The sequence below is a fragment of the Musa acuminata genome, chromosome BXJ3-9 (genome assembly GCF_036884655.1).
Source record: "Musa acuminata AAA Group cultivar baxijiao chromosome BXJ3-9, Cavendish_Baxijiao_AAA, whole genome shotgun sequence".
NCBI classification, from domain to species: domain Eukaryota; kingdom Viridiplantae; phylum Streptophyta; class Magnoliopsida; order Zingiberales; family Musaceae; genus Musa; species Musa acuminata.
In genome coordinates this window covers 42,662,497-42,688,790 of record NC_088357.1, presented here as the reverse complement: position 1 = coordinate 42,688,790, position 26,294 = coordinate 42,662,497, and the positions used below count along the sequence as shown (strand labels likewise).

General features: G+C 35.7%; 2 protein-coding genes across 2 annotated transcripts; one reads left to right on the top strand and one right to left on the bottom strand.

Moving 5' to 3' along the window:
• Positions 1–5: 5 nt before the first annotated feature.
• Positions 6–13,341, bottom strand: LOC135650137 (probable sucrose-phosphate synthase 1). Its single transcript, XM_065169300.1, has 13 exons — positions 13,079–13,341; positions 12,867–12,956; positions 10,689–10,930; positions 8,079–8,142; positions 6,981–7,679; positions 6,664–6,780; positions 6,371–6,502; positions 6,033–6,209; positions 4,857–4,910; positions 4,675–4,737; positions 3,584–4,543; positions 2,192–2,319; positions 6–549 (listed from the first exon to the last, which is right to left on the bottom strand). The coding sequence occupies exons 1-13, from the start codon at positions 13,259–13,261 to the stop codon at positions 273–275; spliced, it is 3,186 nt and encodes a 1,061-aa protein (XP_065025372.1). The 5' UTR covers positions 13,262–13,341; the 3' UTR covers positions 6–272.
• Positions 13,342–20,091: 6,750 nt separating this feature from the next.
• Positions 20,092–26,256, top strand: LOC135648861 (protein PHOX1-like). The gene is made up of 3 exons (XM_065166841.1): positions 20,092–22,787; positions 23,540–23,785; positions 25,827–26,256. Exons 1-2 carry the CDS (start codon positions 20,885–20,887, stop codon positions 23,656–23,658), a joined length of 2,022 nt encoding a protein of 673 aa, XP_065022913.1. The 5' UTR covers positions 20,092–20,884; the 3' UTR covers positions 23,659–23,785; positions 25,827–26,256.
• Positions 26,257–26,294: the final 38 nt, after the last annotated feature.

The following is a 26,294-nucleotide window of genomic DNA, read 5'->3' as shown; positions in this document are numbered from 1 at the left end:
AAGACTAATACAAAGCCAGGCTTTATAAGATAGGCAAGCAGCAGGATGAAGTACAGAAGACATGGACTGAAGTCCAAATGTTCCACAAGAGAGTGTCAGGTATTTGTTTTACATTTACAAGAATGCTCCATGGTAGCATGTAAGCATTGAGTTCTGGTACTTTTATTCCATAAAAACCACCTCGAAAAAGGAATATATTTCAAAAATATCAGTAAAAACTTCTGCAACTTATTGAAAACTCTGAACTCTCCTCCTGTGTCTGCAGATGAGTGCTAATTCTTCAGTATACCCAGCTGTTTTAGGGCTGACTGAACGTCATTGGTGCCACAACCCTCAATCTGAAGAATATTAGGGCTGTCGAATGCCACAACATCTTTCAACAGATAGCTTCTGGTCGAATGGACCTGGCTTGGAGCAGTGTTGAATGCACCTTTCAAAATGACAGTCTTCTGCACTCCACCAAGTAATCCTTCATAATCTGTATCACCACTTTCACCAACAAATACTATCATGTTTGAGAGCTCTATGCCCCACCTAACAAATAAATACCTGCAGAGAAAGTAGTTAAACAGAAGATAATTGAGGTACCAAATATGAAAATCACTGCACTTTAAGTTCTGCATAGAATAAGGTAGAAAACAGAGACTGATTGTCAGGGGAATGCAAACCTTTGGCTCCTCATTGCATTTCCTTGGTAATTGTCATACCCTATAAATTGCAAGCAGCAAGGATCAAGCATACTTGTTTCATACATGGTTTCGTATACCAGTGGGCATTTTACTGATCAGTATTTAAAATCATATCTTTTTTTATATGATGTGATACCAATTGATATTATATGTTCTTCGGATGATACCAGATGGTTCATGTTGGTATACTGCCTGATATACTAATGCCAAACAGGTCCAGTAGAATGATGAAACCATTTCAAGTGCAATATAAGTCCAGATTTGCATTCATTTTTTAGAACATGAACTCACATCCCTGACAGTAGTTACTCAGGGTCACCTTGTTCTGCTGTGTTACTGTTACCTACATCATTAGGTTTTGGTGAAGTCTCGCTATCTATAGCACAATGTGCAAGAAAAGACAGTATTTGAGTCCATACTTCAGAAAATGAACTCAACATTCCTGACAATAGTTACTCAAAAGTACCTTTCTTGACAGTGTTACTGCTATCTACAGGATTGGTTTTTGGCTAACTCACTAGTACATGTAAACACGCTAGGAGTAATAGTAGGGGATAAAACACTATATGTTTAGATATGATAAAAATTGATGACAAGTTGACAATGAACATCAACCCAAGAAGCTAAAGCAAATCTTTAGAACTATGTTATCCAATACCAGCAACATTGTTTTTGAACAGCATTGCATAATGGTAACCCAAACATGCAGTTTCAAAGAAGTATGAGTTTAATATTATGTATATATGCAAAATTAGTGTTTAACATTGATAATCACTGTCATGCTTATATTTAGTTAAAATAAGCTCAATAAACCAAAGCAGATGTGAATTTATCAACATGTACAGAGAAAATTTGTTATACAGAAATAAATTAAAGGTTAAGCAATGACAACCACAAAATCATTAGATGCTGACAACAATATTCAATATCTAAATTACTTGATGAACAGAAAGGTTCATAAGCTCTAACGATATATCAATAAAAGACTCTGAGCATCTCATGTTCTATTACATCATTCCAAAGAAATGAATCTAAAGCAGTTTTTTTTCATCTTCTATAAGAATGTAACAATATAAATAGCCTATAAGCTTTTTTTCAAAAAATGAATGTTCTAAAGGGTTTACTACTAAACAAGATACTAGTTTGGCTCTCACTGCAGCAGGTTTCAACATTTAACCAGAAAATCCATATGCTATAACAAGAAATTAGTTTTACTTATAAGTGCAGTGTGTCAACATTTAACAAGATAATCCATACAACATCACTGCGTTATTGGCATAGACTTCGTTAGTTCGTAAAATGACTTAACAGTAATAGCATGGTAATGATACCCTTGATGGTATAAATTGAACAACCTTAATCAACTGATAGCTAAATTGATGAATAAAAGAAATGTAATTCCTTAAGAAAAAAAGATGGCAAACAAATTCAAAACATTTCAACATAATAGATAAATATATAAATGAGTCAAACTAATGGCATCATCAGCATTTCATTTATACCTTAGCGCTTGGGATCGAGAAGCTAAGACTGGGATAATATGCAGCTTGCTACCATCATGGCTATATAGGACATGACAGCGAAGTGCCTGGATTCTCATATGCTTCCGGAGCTCCTTTATAGGAGGAACCTAAAAAAAAGAATACAAGAAACAGTAGTTACATAATCATAGAGCAAGTTTACAACTCAATAATTATTTGACTCATGTAACTTCCAACCAAGAAAGAAACAGAACTAAAATTAACATAAACGCTCTTGGAAATCAGGCAAATTATGAGTGTGACAAAAGTGACCGGCTAAATGTCTAAGCATTTCATCCAGATCCACTGCACAGGCAAAAGAATTTCAAGGTTTTACAATTCATCTAACAATCTAATCAACTTCTTTTGGGATGTATTACTTCTCTTCTAATTTCCAAAAATGTTCATAGGAGCTAGTTTATAATAATAAATATACTAGTCACAGCCTAGTCAACAATTAATGCATCATGCACTCTGGTATCTGGCAAGATAACATCCATCTCTTTGCTCATCTCCTATCCTTGTTGGAAGAGTCAAGCCAGGGTGCTGAGACATACCTTCCCAGCCTAGCAACTCTTACCACCATGCCTCTTTCTTTTTTTACTTTTTTTTCTGAACTTCTTTCCTTCTCTTTTTTCCTCAACTCCCTTTCTTTTTCTTTTGTTCTACCTGAACTTTCTTCCACCCTTTTCCTAAACCTATTTTTTAATCCAAACTTATCCAACTTCTCCATTTCAAGCTTCATTTTCTATTCATGTTCCACTGAGGGTGTCTTAGCCATCATTTTTAAGTCCTCAGAACTATTTCTTTCCACTTTATCCTCTTTATTAGTACTCTTAATTTTAATTTTTTCACTCATTTGCTGATAGAGATAATTGGTGATTAATTAGTCAAACTTTTCAATGTTTTTGACTCAGATAGTGTAAATACACGTTTAATTATCAACTGCATGTGGCAACTTGTAGCATTAAGTAGTTAAAACAATAGAAAGTCTGGAGCAAGTTACATTTCTAACTAATAGTTAATAGCTGGAACGAACTTGTAATTTTACTTCGACTGTCAATTTGCTGGTTTTTAATTCATGATTTTAGAGGTAGCTGGTATCCTATATACTAACCAATTTAAGAGGATTTCCTATTTGGATATTCTTGGAGCTCTGATGAAATATGACCTATTCCAGTTGCTTGAATAACTTTGCTTTACATAGGATTCTTCAGACTTTCCACGGGAAATTTAATACAACCATTTAAACTCTAATTTGTTTTGTCACACCAAGGGATCTGATACCACATGACAAGCTTGACAGCTTTTTATCACAAAGAAACTAGAGGCACAATATTTTAAAATAAAAAATAGGGAAAAAAAGATAATTACCAATGATGGGTTCTTCACTTGAAATGCATAACAATAGGTAGAAGAGCGTTCCACATCTTCAACAACAACTTGCTCCTCACTTTCTCCTTTCTTGTCAGTAATTGATGCAGCCCAACGAACCAAAGTCTTTCTCAAACCTTCTCCACCCCACCGATACTCAATTTGTGAATGATAATCTATATCAAGTGCATAAGGAAGTTCATAAGGGTAAAGAAGATCATCAGAACTTGAAGATGGATAATAGACATCACTGCCACTATTGCATATAAAAGCATCAAAATCAGTAGCAGGTATGCCTCCAGTCATGAGAAGAGAATGTATCTCCGATATCGTTAATCTCGTTGACAATATAAATCCTATAGAACCAGACATCCTGTCCCCACTTGAAGCCTCAAATGTACCTTTGATTATTCCAACAAGATCTGCATCACAAACTGAGTCCACAGCAATTACAAAAATATATTTCCTTCTCCTCAACATTGGTAGCTTGCTCAAATAGTTATCAGTTCTCTCACTGGACCCATCCTTCTGGGTAGTACTCGTAACACCTTTTGATAATTTTACAATATCAGTCTCCAAATTACTCTTTCCATTAGCAGTGACATCTTCAGAAACTAATGCTTTGCCTATGGCGCTGTCATCTTCACCTTTTTCTCCATCTAACGAAAGCTTCAAGTTTAAAGATATGTCTTTAATATCTCTCAGGGAATCATTTGGTGAATCCGGTTCAGAATCTTCGATGCCCTCTTCACTCCTTCGCCACTGAGGATGCCTTGGTCGGCAAGAAGCTATCTTTGATAAATAAGTTTTGCAATGTTCTGGCCATGAAAACTGGTGAATATTCTTCAGACCATTCTGCCGACACCGTGTCCAGAGCTGCTTGTCAGAAACAAGCTTGTAGAGTGCATCAGCTATTGCATGCTGATCATGGGGATCAACCAGCATACCATTGTCAAGAACCTAAAGCAAAATCCATTGTTAATAATGAGCAAATTGCTCCACTTACAACACATAATTTTGGAACAGAAACCAAATATAAGTTGTAAAAATTTCCTCATGTAAACATTAGAGTGTACAGTCCATTAATGAACCTTATGTATATCAACAGGGCCTCCATTTTTTGTAGCCACAATAGGTAGACCATTTGCTGCAGCCTGTTCCACCCACAAACAGGATGTATGAATGAATTTTAAGAAAGAGGATAACTATACTGAACAAATAGACAGTTTGTCCCATAAGATATTAAAGCAATAGACAGCATCAAGAAACTAACCTCAATCAAGGTAAGGCCAAATGGTTCGATGAAAGCTGGATTGATAAAAACACCCTGCAAAAGGGGCAAGCCAAACAACAGAATCAGGAGTCGAGTAGTTTGGTATACCCATAGAAACAAGAGAAAAGAAAGGTGATAGACTTTAACAAGAAAAGAGAATTGCCACATATTAGCTAAAAGTTCAATGTTGCAACAATTCATTTTAATCAATTAGTCAAATTCAGCAACGAGGTTGTGCCTGAATGGGAGACTAGTAAGACTTAAAGTAGTATTGTGTGCCTACACAAACCAAATTATCGCTGTGCGAATTACACATATCAGCACGAGTCAATGGTGCATATTTTGGCATATATAGCTAGGCCAATTTTGGTCTGTAACAACCATCACAATTCACAAAGGCATGTTGACCAGTACACCTCCACGCCATAGAAACATCCTTGCAAAAGCAATCTACAATATATTGTTAAATGTTTTCCACACTTCAGGTTAGTACAAAGATAATATCAACACATTTAGTGCTTGACTTTCCTGACAATCATAACTGCATATCATTGTTTTATAGTGCATAATAACCAGATTCCAGTATTTCAGATAGCCATATAGAGCATGTCCACCAAATAGATGTGTTGTGGAAATTTCTCAAAGCCACTCATTTTTAATTTTAGGGATGGAAATACTATGTATCATCAACCAAAAACTTGAAGACAACTCATCATAAGCAAGGATAACCAATTGTTAATAAAGACTTCTAAATTAGAGAATATGGAAAATGACAATTTCCATAATGTTAATCCAAATTTCATACTTTAATATATTATAAAGTGCAAAAGAAAGAATGTATAGAATTAACAACTAGAATGCAAATCACATAAAAATATTTCTAATTAATGTTAAGGAACTTCATAAGATTCTGGGGCTAATCCTTTTTCTAGAAAAAATACAACAGCTGATAAGGTAGTTGACCTCTCAAGCTTAATCTTGCAGAGGTTAAATCCAAAAAAATAAAAATAAAAATTATCTGTTTGCACCTCATAAAACCTGGTCACTCTTTTGCAAATTCACTGATGAACATATTGTATTGTTCATTTCTTCTAATCCATTCATTTTCCAACAACAATATACAAAACATTGCTAAAAACCATACTGATGTTGTCAAGGTTTAGATGGAAAGAATACCTTTGTCTTTGCTGCCAAACGGTAAATGTCTGGAACATCAGCCTGTTTGTGATGTTTCGGATATGCCACTTGGCCATAAAGATCATACTTGTCAATCAACTTTAATATGGAAGTCAAAACTGAAGAATTTGTACTTGACATCTCATCAATATCCTCACGATTACCCATTACAAGTGTCTGTGAAACAAATTAAATATTAGCAACTTATGAAAGCCCAAACATGAAATTACTAGCAACTCTCGGAAACAAGTGGCAAGGAAAGAAGAATTTATAGTAAAGGTGTTAAACATCCATAATTTTAATAAGTAGACAACATAAGAGTTCAAATTTCCACTTACAAGGTTTGCGAGCTCTCTTAGTGGGCGGCATTCACCAAAAGCTTTCACTAGTGTTGTGATGTTCTTTTTAGGGTCTGGTCTTGAGAGTGCAAGAATCATAGGCTTGCGAGGGTTTGTAAAGAATCGCATTATCTGTAAAATTAATAAATCACCATGATCTGAATTTTGACACCTAAACACTCTATATAGTGGATTTTGTATCCAAAACATATTAGTATATAAGCATCTACATTATGAGAGAGATCAAAATAAATGCTTTAATCCAAAAATGGAGTTTAGAATAAATAGGAAACCTCAGACCAAATTGGTGGATCAAGCACTGCTGAATTTTCATCAGTTCCTTCTGATTCACCATCCACATCACCATCGTGTATAGTAATATGATTGAACTCCATACCAGGCGGGATAATCTGCCAAATAATGTTTATAGCACCACTCAAAGCCAAATAGCAAACTTTTAAGTTGATGCATAAAGTAGAAATCCAACTAATTCTTTTGCTGAGCAAATACGACCTTTACACAGGGGCATAAGACTACAAGAACAAAGCATCATCAAAAGAAGATATACAATGTATTTCTTAAATAAATAAATGGAATAATTAATACTTACAACCATACGAGGCATATAACGGCCATAACAGCTTACGCCACGCTTTATTCTAGCTCGCAACTTTCGCTCCAATACCACATCAAAACCATCATATAAGCGCCATTGCTCTTCTATTTCTTGTCTAGTACTTGTGACAACGATTTCAGAGGCATCAAGAGCTATTTCTTCTGCCTCAATCCTACGCATTATTTTGTATGTTGCATTAATTTCTTCCCTTGTTTGCCTCCCTTGTTTCAAAAGTTGTTCTAATTTATCTCTGCCAAGAGAATGGCCCGTGAATAGCATAGGAACATTTAGTGCCCCAGACAATAAAGCAGCAGAATCACCTGCATCAGCATAATGCCCATGAATAGCAACAGGCCATATTGGCTGCCCACTACCAATTTGCTCGCCTAGAACTTTTGACATCTGCAAAACATGGCCGAGTGCACCATCAACAAATTCTTGAATGTGTGGCCAGAGAAATTCTTTAGGAATATATTTATCTCTTGGTCCAAATGGAATACGGATGATATAAGCTCCACTGCTCTCTCCCATCTCATGCATAAAGCTGTCCGAACTTCTGGGAGTTAACATCTCTGTTGGTTCTCCATAGCTCCAATCAACATCTGGTGCTGATATCTGTCTGGTCAGCAAATCAACCCTGTATACTCCAGGCATTGAACCCAATGCCCTTGCAAGTTCAACAACATACTTGACCTAACACACCACATCATATATCAGATCAGCAACTAGTCTAGCCATCGATTGAAATGCAGAAAACTCAGAAATTTATTTTGACAAGAATTGCTTCAAACATTAAAAAAGTTATTGCATATCATAATGTAGTTAGTCATCAGACAGTTTGGCATCAATGCCATGCAAAGGACATTATGATCCGGTAAATATGTGATGCACGCCAGCAGCCAACAAGCACAAACATTGTAGTGACTACATTTTGTTCAAACTTCAAAATTATATTAGTATCAGAAAAAGAAACATCATTGCATCTTCCTGTCTAAAAATTGATAGGAAATCATAACTCATCTCACTTCAAGGATCTCTAAGATATCATTAAAGAAACTAAGATAAAAGCCTTTTGCCAATTGCTGTACATACCTGACCACCAGTATCAGAATCACGACCAAGCTCCATATCTTCACCACGTATCAGACCATGAATGCTGCATATTGAAGAATCTTTGTCAGAAATAACAAGAAAATGACAATCAAGCATAGAAACAAACACAAAATACCCACACATTATCTATTCTCGGATCATTGACATTGTTGGCATTTGGTAAGATATATGAGCTATCTATGAAGTGTAGATTCAAATTGCAATCAAAATATTAGTAAAACTACAAGCAGTGATTGCAAAAGGCGCTCGGGCGCTCGCCTAGGCGCTCGGGCAAGGCGAGGCGAGGCCCGAGCGCCTCGCTAATGTCCCAGGCGGCGCGCTTCAAACAGGCGCCGCCTAGGCGCTCGCTCGAGCCCAGGCGCTGGGCGCTTCGGGCGAGCGCCTGGGTAAACCAAGGCGACCGAACCAGAATTTTAGGTCTGGTTCGGCCCTGGTTCGGTTGTTAGTTGGTTCAATCGAACCAACTAAACCGATATAACCCCAACCCTAACCCTAACCCTAACCCAACACTAACCTGCTGCCGCTGCCGCTCTCGATCCCGATCCCGATCGCGATCTCGTCGCTCGCTGCCGCTGCTCCCGCTGCCGCTGCTCGCCGCTGTCGCTGCTCGCGCCTCCCGCGAGCCCTCCCGCGAGCCCTCTCGTTGCTCGCGCCTCCTGCGAGCCCTCCCGCCGCTCGCGTCTCCTGCGAGCCCTCCCGCGAGCCTTCCCGCTGCTCGCGCCTCCCTCGAGCCCTCCCGCTGCTCGCGCCTCCTGCGAGCCTTCCCGCTGCTCGCGCCTCCCTCGAGGCCTCCCGCTGCTCGCACCTTCCGCTCCCGCTCCCTTTCCCTTTCCCGCTGCCGCTGCTGCTGCTGCTGCCGCCGCTCGCCGTTGCTGCTGCTACCGCTGCCGCCGCTCGCCGTTGCTGCTGCCGCCGCTCGCCGTTGCTGCTGCCGCCGCTCGCCGCTGCTTCCTCGTTTCTCCATCAGGCTCAGTATACTCTTAATATTAAGTTTATTTGAATTTTGAAATGATTAATTTTCTGTTAATAGATTAATAATATATTATTTTGATTTTAATGTTGTTAATTTTTATTTATTTAAAATTATTAATTATATTATATATTTTTATATTTTAGCGTCTCGCTTCGCTCGGGCGAGCGCCTGGGCGAGCGCCTAGCGCCTCGGGCGTTTGTGGACCTTGACGCCTTTTGGCGCCTAGCGCTTTTTAAATCACTGACTACAAGTAAAAAGGACACACACGCTTCTTTACATCCAAAATACTATCAGTATTCTCTTCATTCCAACCCATTTGAGTAATTGCTTAAAAATTTTATAAAGTAAATTCTTTTCCATTGCACAGATTCAGAATATCATCAGCCTATCAAAAGTAAGTCTAAAAGTGGAAAACAATATTCTTCTATCATAATCTTGTGAGGCCTTTCTTATGCTCAAAATTTTGTCAGACCACTCTTCATTTCAACCCATATGACTGCTTTAGCTAGTCAAGCAAATACTAATAGAGCCAATTCCTGTACAAGGGTAGCCCACTGACATTTAGGATAACCTGGTTACACAAAATCTGCAACTTTTGATACTAATAATTTTATGACCTGGAGAAAAGATAAAATGCATGCACATGACAACATTGTTTTTGTTTACACGATCTATGAATGAAACATAACCATTTCTCATGAACTATTTAGTCGAATGTGCCCATGATCCGTTAGTTGAAATTTATCAAAAACTATTACATATTCTCTAAAAAATCAGAAACAAAATATTTATGAGGCATAATACAAAATATAACTAAACCATAATTTTTTACTTACAAATAAAATATTATAACATTTTTATTTGATATATCATCTAACAATATTTAATATGATGTTTTTCCAAACATACATTGTGATATTGAGGACCAGGTCAACAATTTAAATTTGAAATTATGATTTAAAATTTTAAATGAACATTTGTTGACTGCTATTATTTGCAGTTAGTAAACAACTGATGAAAACAGTTCTTTCTTATTTTTAATCACTTGACGCATAGAAAACACACCTGAATGCTACCTTACCGAAAACCAAGAAAGTAAGAAAGAGAAAGAAATATATGCAATTTTTCACTGGGGACTGGCCCTCAAAGCAAGGTTCCACATTTGCTAATTTGGTACGAGGTTAGTAAAAACAAGGATTGTGTGTGCTATTCATATAATTTTGTAAGAAAAAGAAAAAACAGAAAATTGAAGTTCTTCACTTGTGTGTAATGCATGCTTCTTATAACCATCATGAAAATGAATTATCTGGTCTTTAGCTTCCAAAATGTTGATCAGGGCTTGAAGTAACATATGTAATTACCTATGCTCCACTTACCACAAAAAAATTCTCATTGACGACGCCATCATGATGACATCCACAGCACAGAAAGTGCAAAGGGCTAAAGATCATTTATACAGAGAACATCAAGGATCCAAAAATCATCGATTATATTTTTCAAATGCATTCACAAACAGCAGATTAGAAGATATTGGAAGATAGCAACAGTATGAAAAAAACTTATAGAACAGTCAAATAGATGTCTTAGCCTGCACACTTGGTACAGTTTATCCATACCTTATCAATACTATATATAGTTTTTTATCCTTGAATTGACTAGTCAAAGCCTCAATAGCATCAACTGAACTGATCCTTGGCATTCTGCCTCTTGTGCTGTCACCATGAACAGATAGATCACCAATAGCCTCGCCTTTCTCTCCTTCAGAGAGGTCTTCAGACATATCAGCAGTTGCATCACGGCGAGCTCTCTCACGTTCAAGACGACGCTTAGATAAACGTTGAGCTTCCTCTCCCTCAATCTGCACTTGAAGGCCAAAATGAAACATCAAAGGACCAGAACACAAACAAGCATGAACAATATCTACAAAATAAATTAAAATCACAGGACCATAAATTTCATTCATTTACACTAAAAACCATTACAGACAAGTTTCTGTCATTTTTAGAGGAAGCTAAAGGGTGTTCCAGTATTAAGTGGTCATGAATACAAGCCACTTGTTTCTTACTCTTTTCCAATAATGTTAAACAGAAGAAGATAGAAAACGTGTATGACAACTTATTCCCTATATTAATAATCTGCCTATAAATAATATACAGTTCTATACCCAGCAACTAAGTTTTATACACTAAAACCACAATCATTATTACCCCAATCATTATTACAAGTGTTGTAACCAATAAAGATGTACCCCTTAGACATCTCCTGTGAATAGTACATCTATGTCATGTTATAATTATTTATAATCTTTTAAAATAAATTATGTTCAATTAACATGGGTCCAAAGCTTTAAGAAAAACCAATACCTTGGTGTAGTTATCTTAAAACTACTCGATAGACAATCATACACTTGAGTTTGAGTAAGCTTTGTTCCTAGATATTTCACCAAGTTGACTTGCATTTATGTGTTCACTCTTTCCTAACTTGTGAGGTATGATATTTTTCAGGTGAAAAATTAATTGATATTCAGCTTCCTTGCCTAGATTTTAACCTACTTGGCAAAGGTGGAATTCAATTCTCTTGAACTATTGGTTATTAAATTTCATGGCTCCATGAATGTTTAATTTCATGAATAAAAAGGTTTGACATAATCCTGTTGCATCCAGATACAAATAATTTAAATAGATCACTGAAGACAATGAACAAAATAGAAGTAGTTTTATCCAGGATCATCACATATCAATTTAGCAATTTGTCAGGGTGTATAACATAACTCTCTTTCATCCTTTTGATGCTTCTCTTCTTTCGACATTCAGACGGTGCAAACTCTACCGAGTAAATAAGTACCACTATAAGCTCAAACCAGATAAAGCAATGACCTTGGAGAAAGAATGAAAAGCCTCCATGATACAAGACCAAACAACCGGCAAGAAAAGGAGAAATAAATATGTGCAACTGCCCACAACACCAAGAAAGAAAAAAGTAGGGGATACTGTCTGCAAATTTGTCCCATTTCTCATTACCAGGAAGAACAGTGATTCAGATAGGTGGCGTTCAAAGATAAAGAATATCATCTGAATATTTTCCCATGACAAACTAGCAGAAGGCCTTTCTCGTACTCGTTGGTAAGGCAGACCTCATTGATCCATAAAAACATAAATGAGCAAATATAATGCTATTGACCAAGATACTCTATAAACTAGAGTTGTCACTACCCCTGCACCTAACATCTCCAATGCAGTTAAATGATATGGATCTCGTAACATCATTAATTAAGGATGCCTGTAATTGTTTCACTTGATGTTTTTCCCCCTGGAATTTACCTTTTTATGCAACAACGTAACCATTTTTAAACAACATAAAATCCCATCAAAACGATGCTACATCGTGCTAACTACTGCGACAATGTTCTAGCAAATCACTCAAAGAAGACAAAAGAACAAAAAGTCCATCTACACGGATTCCATGGCCTTGATAACACAAGTGGATGGCACAAGAAACTTATTTAGAAGCACAATCAAACTCCTTTTTGGCAGATTAAAGCCAAAAAAACAAAACTTTCCGAGTTGAAGGATAAGATCAACTAATTAAACAGAATGACCAATTAGATCCAAAAAAAGGTCATGAAATGGTACATAATTCAGATCTTAAATTGCTATCTTCATATTAAAAAAAAAAAAGATACTTCGCTGAACTCATTTTACGAAAAGATGGACAGAGAAAGAAAGCCGACATCAACTTCAAAAAATCATAGAGAGAGAGAGAGAGAGAGCAGATGCGGGGAAAAGAAAACACACCTGCTTCTTCTTGCGGGCCAAATTCCAAATCCTCCAGCACATGTTCTCCAGCCTCGTGTTCCTCTCTTGCGGGCTCCTCATCGCCGCAGCCTATCCACATCAAATCACCCCCAAAAACACAGATTTTATGAGAAACCCAAGAACGAGAGCATTTCATCCTCCCGACAACAGAGAACTGAGACGATAAACGAAGTATGGGCAGTGACGAGTACCCGAACCCAGGTCTTGTAGAGATCAGTCTCGTCGTAGCCGGTGATGACCTCCTCCACGAAGTAGCGGGCGGGGCTGAACCGGCCCCTCTCCCTCAGCAAGAGCGAGGACTTGGCCGCGTCGATGGAGGGCCCGGCGTCCAGGATCGCCTCCAGATAGCTGTTGATCCAATCGTTCCCCGCCATGATCGAACTGACAAGAAGAGACGAGACAACAAGGAGAGGGAGGAGGAGAAGTTCTCTCTCTCTCTCTCTCTCTCTCTCTCTCGGGTGGAGGCAATCAATATATGTGCGGCGATGTAAGAAAGAAGCGAGAGACACGGGGAAGAGAAGCGTCCCCCAGAACGACACGGCGTGACCAGACCGCACGAATGGGGTCGTGCGAACAACATTCTTGACCGTTGGATATGAACACCGTTGCTTCGAGATAAGCAAACCATCAGAATCAACGACGACGATTCGAGGTTCGTCGCTCTTGGGAATCAGCCGGTGGTCATCGGAGACAACACAGCATTGGAGATCAGCCTTTCGGCTTGAAGATTCGTGTGCCGTTCGCATCCTCCGGCGGTGTTTGGCTCTAAGATTCGTGACATATAAGAATCCAACGGCGATACGCTTATCCGCGTACGTTAAGCGTCAGGTCGCCCGCACCTTACAGTAAGCACCTTTTCGTTTCTGTAACTGAGAGGAGACTGAGGTTATAATAAGAAATAAACAAATAAATACAACAAGAATAATTATTACTAATTAATTAAATTCCCTTTTAAATTATCAAGTAGAGAATCATCATCATCTGCTTGATAAATAATTTCTCATATATTTTGGACTCCCCACAGGAGAGTGAAGGAAAAATAATCTAAAAGCTATTGTGGCAGTAATGGCATGGATTTCAATCACAAAATGGAAAAAAATCTTCTTTTTTTTTTGGGTCAAGTGAAAAATAATAAATCAGGGAGGAGGAGAAGAGGGTGAAGAGGAATCTAATACCATTGCAGATGGGAAGAACATTTTATGTGGTAAGACAGGTGATTAAAAGATGCTAATGGAATCTGCTACAGTAAGTTCAATTATCACTCTCCAAGAATAAGTTTGCATCAAAATAGTGGACCAAAGAAAAGGTGCTCTCAAGTTAATTTAATTATTTCTGTATTTTTGTTTAAAAGCTTTTTTCTTTCTTATTTTTGTTGGAATGACCATAAAAAATTATCAAAAGTGATTATAATTGTGTAAAAATAAAATTATATATATATATGCATCCCTTCAAATTATTTGATTTCATTTTATCTTTGTAAAATAGAACAACTTACGTATATATGTATATATGTGAGTTTATATATTTTCCTTAGTTGATGGTCATTTTACTAAGCATAGATACTTAAATTCTAGTCGAAGATAATACACTTTTTAAACTTTATTATGACAATTATTTTTATATTATTATTTTTAAAATTCAAAGCCGTCACCGATCACCATGATGGAGAATTTCTTAATTGCTGGTCATATATTATGCTAATTTTTTTAAGGTTTAAATATATATTATATAACTTTAGGGGAAGATGTCGATGGTTTGGAATGTCTAATCACCTGACTCATTTGATTCTGTTTTCATGAAAAATAGGGGATGGTTTCTTCGAACAATAAAGAGAGTTGAGACAACTATTCAATCAAATGATGTTGATCATTTTTTTATTTTTATTTAAATAAATAAATATAAATATTTTTATAAAATTATGTTTAATTTTATATGTGATAATTTCGTCAAAATAGTTTTGCTAGTTGGTTGGGGTTGACTTATATTTAGAGCCTTCAGACATGAGAATTTGATATGAATGTCAATTTATGGGATACCATCACAGTGAGAGTCATAATGTTTGATAGAAATATTATTGAGTCTGATGAATATTTTTTGAATATTTTATATTTTATCAAACTTTTATTGAATATAAATAACACTATATTTGGTAAAATATTTTATATTTTACCAAATAGTTAACTCAAAACTCTTTTTTCAAACAAGAAAGAGTTTGAGGTAACTATTCAATCAAATGGTGTTGATCTTTTTTTTATTCTTTAATAAATAAATAAAAAATATTTTTTTATAAAATTATGTTCAATTATATATATGATAATTCTGTTAAAATACCTGCACAAAATTCTGTTATAATTCTATTAGAGCCTTAGAATTTGATATGAATGTCAATCTACATCCGATGGTATTCTAACCTGTAATTTTGAATGGTACTATTCGGTACGGGACAATATGTATCGGTCCGATGATATATTGATATGTGGACCACTTGTTACTGGACTGATCATGCTACAGTGCTATAGTGGTACACTATAGTAGTGTTACGATGGTACAGTAAAAGGAAATAGCTCGATAAACCCTAGTGTATCGTTCGGTACGTTCTGGTGTACCGCTCGGTACGTCAGTATCATATCATACTGAGTCATCTCAAAACACCAATACGAGACACTATTGTATATATTCATTCTAACCATAAAGTTAGATCTCAAGAGTAATAAGGTTTGCCCTCTTATTGATATTTTCTAATCAATTTCTCATACCGCTCGGTTTGCCCTCAAGAGAAATAATTTATAGTGTATGATGAATATGTTTTTAAATATTTTATATTTAACAAATAATACTATTTATTGAATGCGAATAACACTATTTAAAAACTCCATCATAAAATCATATTCAATATGATGAAAAAAAAATTAAAAATAATATATTTTTTTATTGATTAAGATGTAATGTGTCAAATTTTGATTGAACGTGAATAATTTTACTTTCACTATTTAAAAAATAAAATCATGTCCAATATTATATAAAAAAAAACTCGAAATCAGAAATGCAATCAATATGTAGTAGTGATTAGGGATAAAAACAGAGTCAAAAAGACCAAAATAGAAGACTCAGTTCCTCAAAACTTTTTTGTTTTTTCCTTTTTCATACCGTAAGCTAATAAAAAATTAGCTGTCAAAAATGTTGTTCTTTAAAGAAAACATCCTCCTTGAAGGGAGGTGAAATGTGCTGCTACCATCTTCTTCGACTGCTCAACGAGGAAACACGTAGCAACATTGAACATAATATATTTGATATATCTTAACACTTGCCCCTTTATTTTATTGGCTCCATGTCAACAAGGCATTTATATTATTCTAAATTATATATATATTTATAATTTATATATAGGAATGACTAAAACTACATATCCATTAATTTTACCTACTAAATCTATTTTAGATTTATTCAAATTTAATTTAAAAACATGTTCAAACAACTTAAGTGAGTCGCATAGGTTTAATTATTTGACAAATCAGATATTATTGTTTAGAAGGAACTGATTAACTATATACAAATATTTGAACTTGTTTCAACAGTGATTTGATTGTTTTTCTTTTTGTTTATGACCAATATAATGTTTTATAATCGATGTGCAATTTGATACTGAGTTGTCAACACATCAGCAAGTGAGATGAGCAAAATATTAATTCTTTTAAAAGATAATGAGGTGTAGTTGGTATAATTATCATAAAACATAATAACAAATGGAATATAATTTTCAATACAAAAAATATGAAATTTTTTTTCTACTGATTATCTCAATTTCATGATTTATGTATTTGTAAAAAAAAATAGTGTTCCTTTATCTGCTTTTTTTTAATCTTTGTAAGTAAATTTAACCTATAAATCAAAATAGGAGGTTCTCTCAAAAGAAAACTCTTCTTTTTTTTTTTTCTAATTATGTGTTCCAAATTTTACCCTTATCAAAGAGAAACAAGAAAATAAGTAATCAAAGATAGAAATCTAAATGATAATTCATCTTCGTATGCATGCATATAAGCTAATTATATATTACTCTTTGTAATTAATTATCTTTGGTATTATGGTGTCTATACTTTCAAAAATTATATTGAGATTCATATACTTAAGAAAGTGAAATATTTAACTCATTGCTCTAACAATATTTTTTTTAATCTTATTAAATTATATTTTTAATCTTGTATAAGGATCTTAATGTTATACTTTCGTGAGTATATGGATCCTAATATAATTTTAAAAAATATAATAATTAAAATACTAAATATAACTAATTATAAAAGATAATATATAATTAATCCACATGCATACGTACATGAATATATGTATGTAAATAAGATGCGATTCTTACATAATTTTGCTATTAGATATTATCTAGAAATTATCAATACATCCAATATAAAATTTATCACAGCAAAAAAAACTTACTTCTTTATTTTTTTATTTTGCTAATATTTGGGAGGATTTTTTTTTCTGATTTAAAGACAAACACCACCAAGCAAATTGAATCTCATAATATCGTCATTTTTATGAAATTGATAAGATTGGAGAGGACAATAAATCTATTTAAAAATTGAGTCGATAAGATCATCCACCTCACCTCAAATTAAAACGAAAAGAAATCAATATGCAATGATATAATTGGTCCAATAAATCATTCTTTAGATCCTATCTCAATGTTAACCTATTCCAGAAAGCAGTTTTTAATGAAAGGGACAAAGTAGAGTGTCCTTTTTTATTATTGGGCCAGTGAAGATAAAATCTTGCAAGGATTGGATGATGCCCAAAATGTCACTTCCTGAAGAACACGCTCGGAAAGGCACTCCGAACGCCGTGGACGCCACCGATACAGTGGTTGGTGGCGTGGTCCAAACTTCTTTGTGGGGAGCTCGAAGTGACAGAGAGAGTCGGATAAAGCGACGCGGGTTCATCGCCTATCACCGATGAGACAAACCAAAGGCTGCCTTTTGTCTGGTCCCTATCCACCGGTTGCAGCCGCACAAGCTACTCCACACTCTGCAAACCCAACGAAAGAAGACTGACGCTGCGCTGTCTTATGGCACAGAATGATAGAATTCATCTCTTTCCAACGATCATTATTCATTGCTTTGCATCCCATCAATCACTAAGTTTTCTCTAATCGATCTCACAGTTACGTCCACTATGCACTAACCATCATAATGTAATTCCAGCTTTGTGGGAAGTTAGCTCACTTTTTTTTTTATGTAAGTATATAAAAAAAAATAATATATTAATATAATATTTTAAAAAAAATAAATTTAAGATTAAAATTAAATAATAATATTTCAGTAGAGACATCATCTTTGCATCGAAAATTTATAATAATATCGATCTACAAAAAGAACTAGATTCGTCTTTTACTCTATTTTTATCCTTCGTATACGATCGATAAGAGAAGAACTATAATCTCTCAATGATTAATTCACGTGACTAAATAAAAAATAAAAAAATATATGTAATCACTCAATAATATCTATCATAAATTTATATTTTCATATCTCGTATTTAATTCTTAAAAATTATTATTTATTTATGAGTATAAGTAAAAGATCTAAAATAAATAATCAGAAAATTTTATCTCAAATATATGTCCAATGTGCAACCATCAGATTCCAGCTTCAATTGGCTCAGTTTCTTTTAGAAAGTTGGTGGGAGCCACCATAGGAGCAAAGGATTAGTGCCGCGTACACATCGAGAAGAAGTGCCACATGGCAGCGGCAGCTTTACCAACAGCACATGGCTTGCACTTAATAAACATATCAAAATTTCATGAATTTTAAGTTCTATACATCACCTTATCTTAAGAAACTCTCAATTTCAGAAATTTGCTTCCTGAAAGTTTCAACGATTTTTCCAAAACAAATTCTTTAATCATGGCTTTATTTAACAAATTTTGAATAACACGATCAACACACCTAAGAATAAATTACTGCATGACTCCGATGCCTTACTTGTCACCTCTATCGATGTCAACGTAGATGTAGAACGATATCGGAGGAGAAAGAGAATACGGAGCAATATGCGCACTATCCAATATCTCACCTCCCTTCTCTTTATCATTTTGGCATTGACGCACATGCCTTATTGTTTTACCTCATTTTTTTTCTTATCATCGATGTTCGGATCAATGTCGATAAAATCAACTATCGTGTCATTCTCATCGACTATAACCACCCATAGTATTATTGTTCATCATCATCATTTAAATTATCCTTTTGTTTATCATTTTGTATCATTCATGCACGTGTTGTCGTGTATTGTATCTTCTATTGTTAAAATCAACAACGTTAGGATAAGTGGAGTAAAATATTTTATTTTCATCATTATAAAAATTTTAATATAAATTTTTAAATTTAAAGATCGAAATATTAAAGAGGTTTAACTACTAATTAGTTATATATATAGAGCCACAATAACGCTTTAAAAGCGCTGTAGTGAGGTGTTGGCCCGTCATTGGTTGGTCAGCCTTAGGTGTTGTTGGGCCGACCTCGGCCTGGTCAGGATCGAGCTCGAATGTTGTTGGCCCAATCTGGCCTTTTTTAGGTGTGGGCTTGGGCCAATGCAACTCGACCGCATTCTCAAGCCTATCGGGTTCGGATTGTGATTGGGTTATTATAGTTTGGATCCGGAAGCGATTGGCTCGACCCGGACTTGTTGGGTGTGTCATGGGTGCATCGCAAATGTAGCAATCCGAGATGTGACCACCTTATCTAAGTAGCAATTTTTAATTAAGGAATCAAAATAGTATATTTTTTTAGAAAATTGTCAATAACAATTACCAATTAAGACCTATAAATATTGGCTTCATTTATGTAGAAATGAGGTGCTATAAATAATTATCGATCACCCTCTAAATTATACTCGATGTTCGGGTGTTGATTGTTGCATATTGATTTATATGTGATAATTTATTTTTGTTATCCTGTAAAATTTTAATAAATTATAAGGTTATTATTTATGGTTGTTGATGTATAAGGTTGTCATTTAGTAAAATATTAGATATTATTATATATATTTATTTATATATACACTGAAGTGGACAAAAAAGACCGCTGTCTTTTCGTTCCATGAATGGTAAAAAGAAGTCAACATAACGTGGAAATAGAATAATAGTCAACCCGTTTCTTTGGCTATTTTTGGCGTTGACCCCAAAAAAATAGGGAGTGGAAACGAGACCGCTCTCCCGCTAGGATACGTGATCGATCCCAAGGCCCCGGAATAGCGCAAGCGAACCGGTAGGGGAAACCTTTCCGTGCCGACTTCTCCAAGCCTCCCCACCCACCCCCGCACGAAGAAGAAATGGTTCGATTGCGTGTGGCGGTGTTGAAATGTCGAGATTTCGATTAAGAGGAGTCGAGAGTTTTGGTCGGCAGGAGGAAGGTGAGGTTTTTTCCAAGTGATTTCTTCGTGGCATAGATTTCCTCAGAAAAAAAACGCTCGGTCGAATTGAAAGATCCGATCTTGGAGAAGGAAGGCACGGAGGAGCCATCCTACAGATAAGTTATCATATTGTTATTGTTTGAATGAATTCTGGCTCTTCCCTGAAATTTGTGTGAGAGCAGTTTGGTCTCTGGGTGCAAGATTAGGTTTTTTATTGGTCCGCAGGGAGTTTCGATCAAATATTCTATGGCAATTTGGGTTGTTAAATTACTTCCAGGAATTTTTAGGGTGTTTCCGGTTCATTAGGGAGGGAAATATGGGTTCTTTGATGCTAGATTAGGATTTTCTAGATCTTATATTGTGGAAAACCCGTTTGTCCTCGTGAAATCCCATTTTCTGCTTTCTTCAAGCATTGTCTATATATTTTGTTGCTTATTGAAATCATTGAACATAAGAAGCAAGCAACTTTGAATTTGAGAACAAGCTAGCTATTGATTGTTCTTGTGAAGAAGGTTCAGATTGTGTCTCTTTGTCCTCTAAGAGAAAAAGGAGAGAGAAAATATTGAACTTGATAATTGGAAATGGGTAAGCCAAGAGGAAAGAAAAAGAAGAATTCAGGAGGTAAAAATGGCACAGAATCAAAACATGCCAGATCCAATGAGCACAACCCGAAAGTCTTTGGTGAGGGAACAACAATTTTTTTGGACATGGCACATGACATGAAAGAGGAAGGCAACAAATTATTTCAGAAAAGAGATTATGAAGGGGCTTTGCTTAAATATGAAAATGCTATTAAGCTGTTTCCCAAGAACCACGCCAACATAGCGTACCTACACAGCAACATAGCCACTTGTTATATGCAGATGGAACCAAAGCAGTACCACCGAGCAATCAAGGAATGTAATCTAGCACTTGAGGCATCACCCAAGTACAGTAAAGCCCTCTTGAAAAGGGCTAGATGCCTCGAGGCTTTGAGTAGATTGGATTTGGCATGTAAAGATGTTGATGTTGTCTTGAATTTGGAGCCTAACAACATCACAGCACTAGAGATATCTGAAAGGGTAAAGAAGGTGATGGAGAAGAAGGGCTTCGTGTTAGATGATAATGCAGATCTTTCACTAACGGAAGTTGTAGCAGTGAAAGAGAAGCTAAAGAAGAAAAAGAAGAAGAAGAAGAAGAAGAAGAGAAGCCACAAGGCTGAGGAGAAGGTGATCACAGAGGAGAAACACATTGATGTTAAGGAACAACCTATGTGGGTTGTGAAGCTAGTCTTTGCAGAGGATATAAGATGGGCCCAGATACCAGCTAACTGCAGCATGTTACGGTTAAGGGAGACCGTTGGTAGGAAATTTCCAAGCTTAAAGGCCATCCTTATCAAGTATAGGGATAGAGAGGGTGACTTGGTGACAATCACTACATCTGAAGAGCTAACGTGGGCTAGGCAATCTGCAGAACCACAGGGTTCAGTCCGACTGTATTTAACAGAAGTTAGTCCTGAGTGTGCGCCATGGTTTGAAGATGCGGAAACTAATTCTTCTTCGACAGTGCAAGGAACAAATCATAATGTTGTTGCAGAATATCATAGCATCATGAATGATGAGGAGAAGAGTTCACCAACTTACGTTGATGACTGGATTATACAATTTGCTCACTTATTCAAGAACTATTTGGGTTTCAGTTCTGATTCATATGTGAACCTTCGTGAGCTTGGTATGAAGCTCTCCTCTGAGGCAATAGAAGATACCATCACTAGTGAAGAAGCCCAGGAAATTTTTGAACTTGCTGAAGGGAATTTTCAGGACATGGCAGCACTTGCATTGTTTAATTGGGGAAATATTCATCTGTCTCGAGCAAGGAAGAAATTATTCTTGTCAGAAGATGCTTCCAAGGAATCAATACATGAAAAAATGAAAGATGCATATGAGTGGGCTCAAGATGAATATATTAAGGCTGGAAAGAGATACAAAGATGCCCAAAAAATTAAACCTGACTTCTATGAAGGTTTTCTTGCACTTGGTCTGCAACAGTTTGAGCGAGCAAAACTTTCATGGTGTCATGTTCTCGGAAGCGAGGTAGACCTAGAGGCCTGGGCTTCAGAAAAACTCATCGAGTTATACAACAATGCTGAGGATAACATGGAAAAAGGAACAAACATGTGGGAAAAAATGGAGGAGCAACGGATAAAGGAACTCTCTGAACTCAAAGATGATAAAAGCCTCTTGGAGAAGATGGGTTTAGATGGTTTTTTTAAGGATCTGTCTATGGATGAAACAGCAGAACAGGCTGCTAACATGAGGTCTCAGATAAACAGAATATGGGGCACTATTCTCTATGAACGGTCTGTTATGGAATTTAAATTAGGTATTCCCATTTGGGAAGAGTTCCTTGTGGCAGCTGTTGAAAAATTTAAACTAGCCGGAGTTTCCCCTGTCGACATTGCTGTTATAACAAAAAACCACTGTGCGAATAGAACTTCCCAAGAAGGTATGTATTTCTAATCAAGATCATGCGTCAAATTAATTTTTTCCTTGTCAAGGATGATGGAACATATTTTAGACACTTTAATTCTGCGGGTGCAAATTTTAAAAGGTTTTCTCCATACTTAAAAACGGATCTCCAGTTCATTTATGTGATATGATATGTTGCTTTTGTGCATTCAAATTTATGAAACACATTTTTCCTTATTATTTTATGCTTCTTTGATTTTTGCAAAATTAATAGGTAAAGGTATAAGTGCCACAGTACAAGTAAAACTTTGCAATAGCGATGACACATTGGATTCATAGACAACCAGTCTCATGATCTTATACTTAGTTTTGTACTGAGAAATAAAAATGCAATTTAACCTCACAATATTGCAGTGTTAGGCATTGACAACCACTCAACTGAAACTACTACAGTAACAAGGATCTTCACCTAATGTTTTGTGCTAATTCACACACATATGGTATATGCATGGAGGTTCAAACATCTCACAAGTCCTTGGATAGCTTTGGAAGTGTTGCTTAAGATGTCTCAACTTGTGACCTTGGCACGTCATTATCTTCTTGTCAGATCCATTTAAGCTGCTACATTAATGGACCTTGGCATCTAGATGCCTCATTAACATCTTCTCATTCTCCATTCATCCCAAAATGACCTTTAAGCACTTACAATTTACAAGCGCCTACTAGAAACCCTGGAATCCGCTTTCAGCAGTGCTGGTTAAATTGCTAAGTTCCTTTCCTTTATTACAGGGTCAACCTTCATGATTGAGGAGATAGTGCAAGCCTGGCATGAAACTCATGATGATAAAAGGTGGATGATTGGTGTCCCTTTTTTTCGGCTTGAGCAGTTGTTTCGCCGGAGGGTTTGAAATTTGAAAGTTGCATCATATTTTAGAAACTTTATGATATATTGTTACCACCAGCAGTCAGAAACAATGAGCACTGATGAGAACAGTGGAACATATTTTAGGTGTCTGTTGTCAGAGGTGAACATAGGTAATCCTTTGGCTTTGTCTTGATATTTAATATTGCTAAGTTCACATGTCTATTTTATTTTTATAAATTGTTACCTTAGTGTATAATCTGCTGTTGCAGTGTACTCTTCTGAGGGTATCTGCTCTCCACCTTCTAGAAGAGTTGATCTTATTCTTTACTTAAATTTTTATGTTACCACCGTACAAAATAACTTACATCTTGAGAATTCTTATTTGTCTTGTATCATGTCATTTGTTGAAAAATTACATTTCATGCTGGGGAAACCAATAAAATCTTAAGGGAATGAACTTAACGTGTTAATGCTGTAAGAGCTTATAAAGATGTTTGATATACTATATTGCTTTTCTAATTTAGTGACATCATAATTTTGTAAAATAATAAAATGAAGCACAGTTTATAGAATGATCAGGGTGGTCCTTTTGGTAGTACAACCTTGGAGAGATTAACTGCTTGGAGTTCAACGTTCTCAAGTAATTCCACCTTCTAAGTAGACTACAACTGTAGAAATGAATGATGATGCCCTTAGCAGGTAGATGGGGGAATACGGTATTTTCATCGACCAGTATTTAGAGAGAGAACAATGTCTAAAGTGAAAATGCCACATCAAATTCAGATCCTAATGGCCGGTCTTATCTTATAATCAGTTATGTTCATACAAAACAATAGGTTTTCCAGCATTTCTGAATTATTGACTTTTACCAACTTATAAGTGTAATATATTTTAGCAATTTTATATGGGATTAATGGTAGCTATTATGCATGTTTTATGATGGCCAACGAACATTTGTAAGTTTTTATTCTCTAAATTATCGATCTTATGCTTTTCAGTTGTGGTAGAGACTCTCATTCTTGTGAGCCTTCTGCCATATGCAAACATAACACTGTGGTTCTTATATTGACTTGGCAGTCAAATAGCCCTTGAAAAGCATATTGTCTGTTCCATAAAGAATTAAGAAACCAAACAACCTATGTGTAGCTTCTTCATGAATGGATACTGGTGATGCCCATTATGGTTGCATAAGCTAGTGTTTCCAGGAATCTGGAAATATGAATCATATCTTTCCATCGAGGGTCATATGAAGCCATCTAATTAGGCAATTTTGTGAGGCCTCCAACTACCTCATCTCACAAATATATATCCACGGCTTTGCCAAAAAATTAACCTTGAAATATTGACAGATGAATGAAGACTATTGTTGCTCTTATTAAACTCTATTAGTTCCATACATAGTTGACCACAACTCTACAAGAATCAGTTTTATTGCTTTAAGATAGTTCTAGTCATAATGCTGCTTTATTTTTCATTTATTCGGGACAATGCATTAGAAAAATATTAGTTATTATAGTTTTACTAATTGTGTTAATATAACTTTCTTTCTCATGTTTAATGCAACTGATATCATCCACTCATCTTCTAGGGTAGCCTGGGCCATGGGGCAGTAAGAAAAATATTAGTTATTATAGTTTTATTAATTGTGTTGATATCACTTCCGTTCTCATGCTTAATGTAACTGATATCATCCACTCATCTTCTGGGGTAGCCTGGTCATGGGGCAGTAAGAAAACATTCAAAGAGAAATGACTAGAATCTGCGCTTGTAGCGTCATTTGCTCTAAATGATGGTACACAGATGAAAGTTTAATTTTGGGTGAACCATTACTTATGTATCATTTACATATTTAGCCATGGATGATGTACATGCACTTATAAGCCATCTATTGCTGTAGAATGGCTTTTAACATCTGTTAGTGCTTTAATTGACATGGTTGTTCCCAAAGTGACATGAATACCAGCATAATTGCTTCAAATGCATTAGAATGAGTATGTGTACCTAGTGATTGCCCTACAAAATGCACATCTACTTAACTATCCAATGGGCAGTGCAATGGTCCTTGTTGCATCATGAATTATTTTCTCTTTCTATTTTGCTATATATGGAATTATTAGAAAGAGTTTTTTAGTATTCTTGCTTAAATATATGTGGTGTGTGTTTTTTTCACATTTGCCTCTCATTAACAAGAAACCATTGCTGTCCCTACAGGTCTTCTGCAGCATGGCTGGTTCAATCCTAGTTCTTTCTCTTTCTTTTTTTGTGGAGATCATCATTTGCATTCAACCGGATGAATTATATGACCGGTTTGATGCTGGTTGGTCATAAAAAACTATGCCCCTGATTGTGTTTGAGCTAGCATTAATTCTTTGAATAGGTTTCAGAAGGTTTTCTTTTTGCCTTCCCAGAACATACAAATACATGATAGAGTGAGTTGTGTCAGTGAAAGATTGTCGTTTGAACCCATCAAACTGTGATATGTTCATTTGTCACTGCTTCATATCCATCCTTCACAAGTTTGTCACTGATCCAGATCAGCATATACCGAACTATATTTATCGGTCTGATCAATTATTTCGGACGATTTGATCCGATTCCCTTAAAATGTTCAATGTATTATGTGTTGGTATATCAATAAAAATCGTACTGTACAGTACAGAATCTTTGTACAAAGAAAAT

What these genes read in the sequence shown, in the direction of transcription:
- LOC135648861 (XM_065166841.1), top strand. Translation starts at nt 20,885, where the DNA reads ATGGGTAAGCCAAGAGGAAAGAAAAAGAAGAATTCAGGAGGTAAAAAT. An exon ending in GAATAGAACTTCCCAAGAAG is followed by an intron (nt 22,788 to 23,539) that starts GTATGTATTTCT and finishes CCTTTATTACAG; the next exon opens with GGTCAACCTTCATGATTGAG.
- LOC135650137 (XM_065169300.1), bottom strand. Translation starts at nt 13,261, where the DNA reads ATGGCGGGGAACGATTGGATCAACAGCTATCTGGAGGCGATCCTGGAC. An exon ending in TCTACAAGACCTGGGTTCGG is followed by an intron (nt 12,957 to 13,078) that starts GTACTCGTCACT and finishes TGATGTGGATAG; the next exon opens with GCTGCGGCGATGAGGAGCCC. An exon ending in GTTTGGCAGCAAAGACAAAG is followed by an intron (nt 4,911 to 6,032) that starts GTATTCTTTCCA and finishes CCCCTTTTGCAG; the next exon opens with GGTGTTTTTATCAATCCAGC.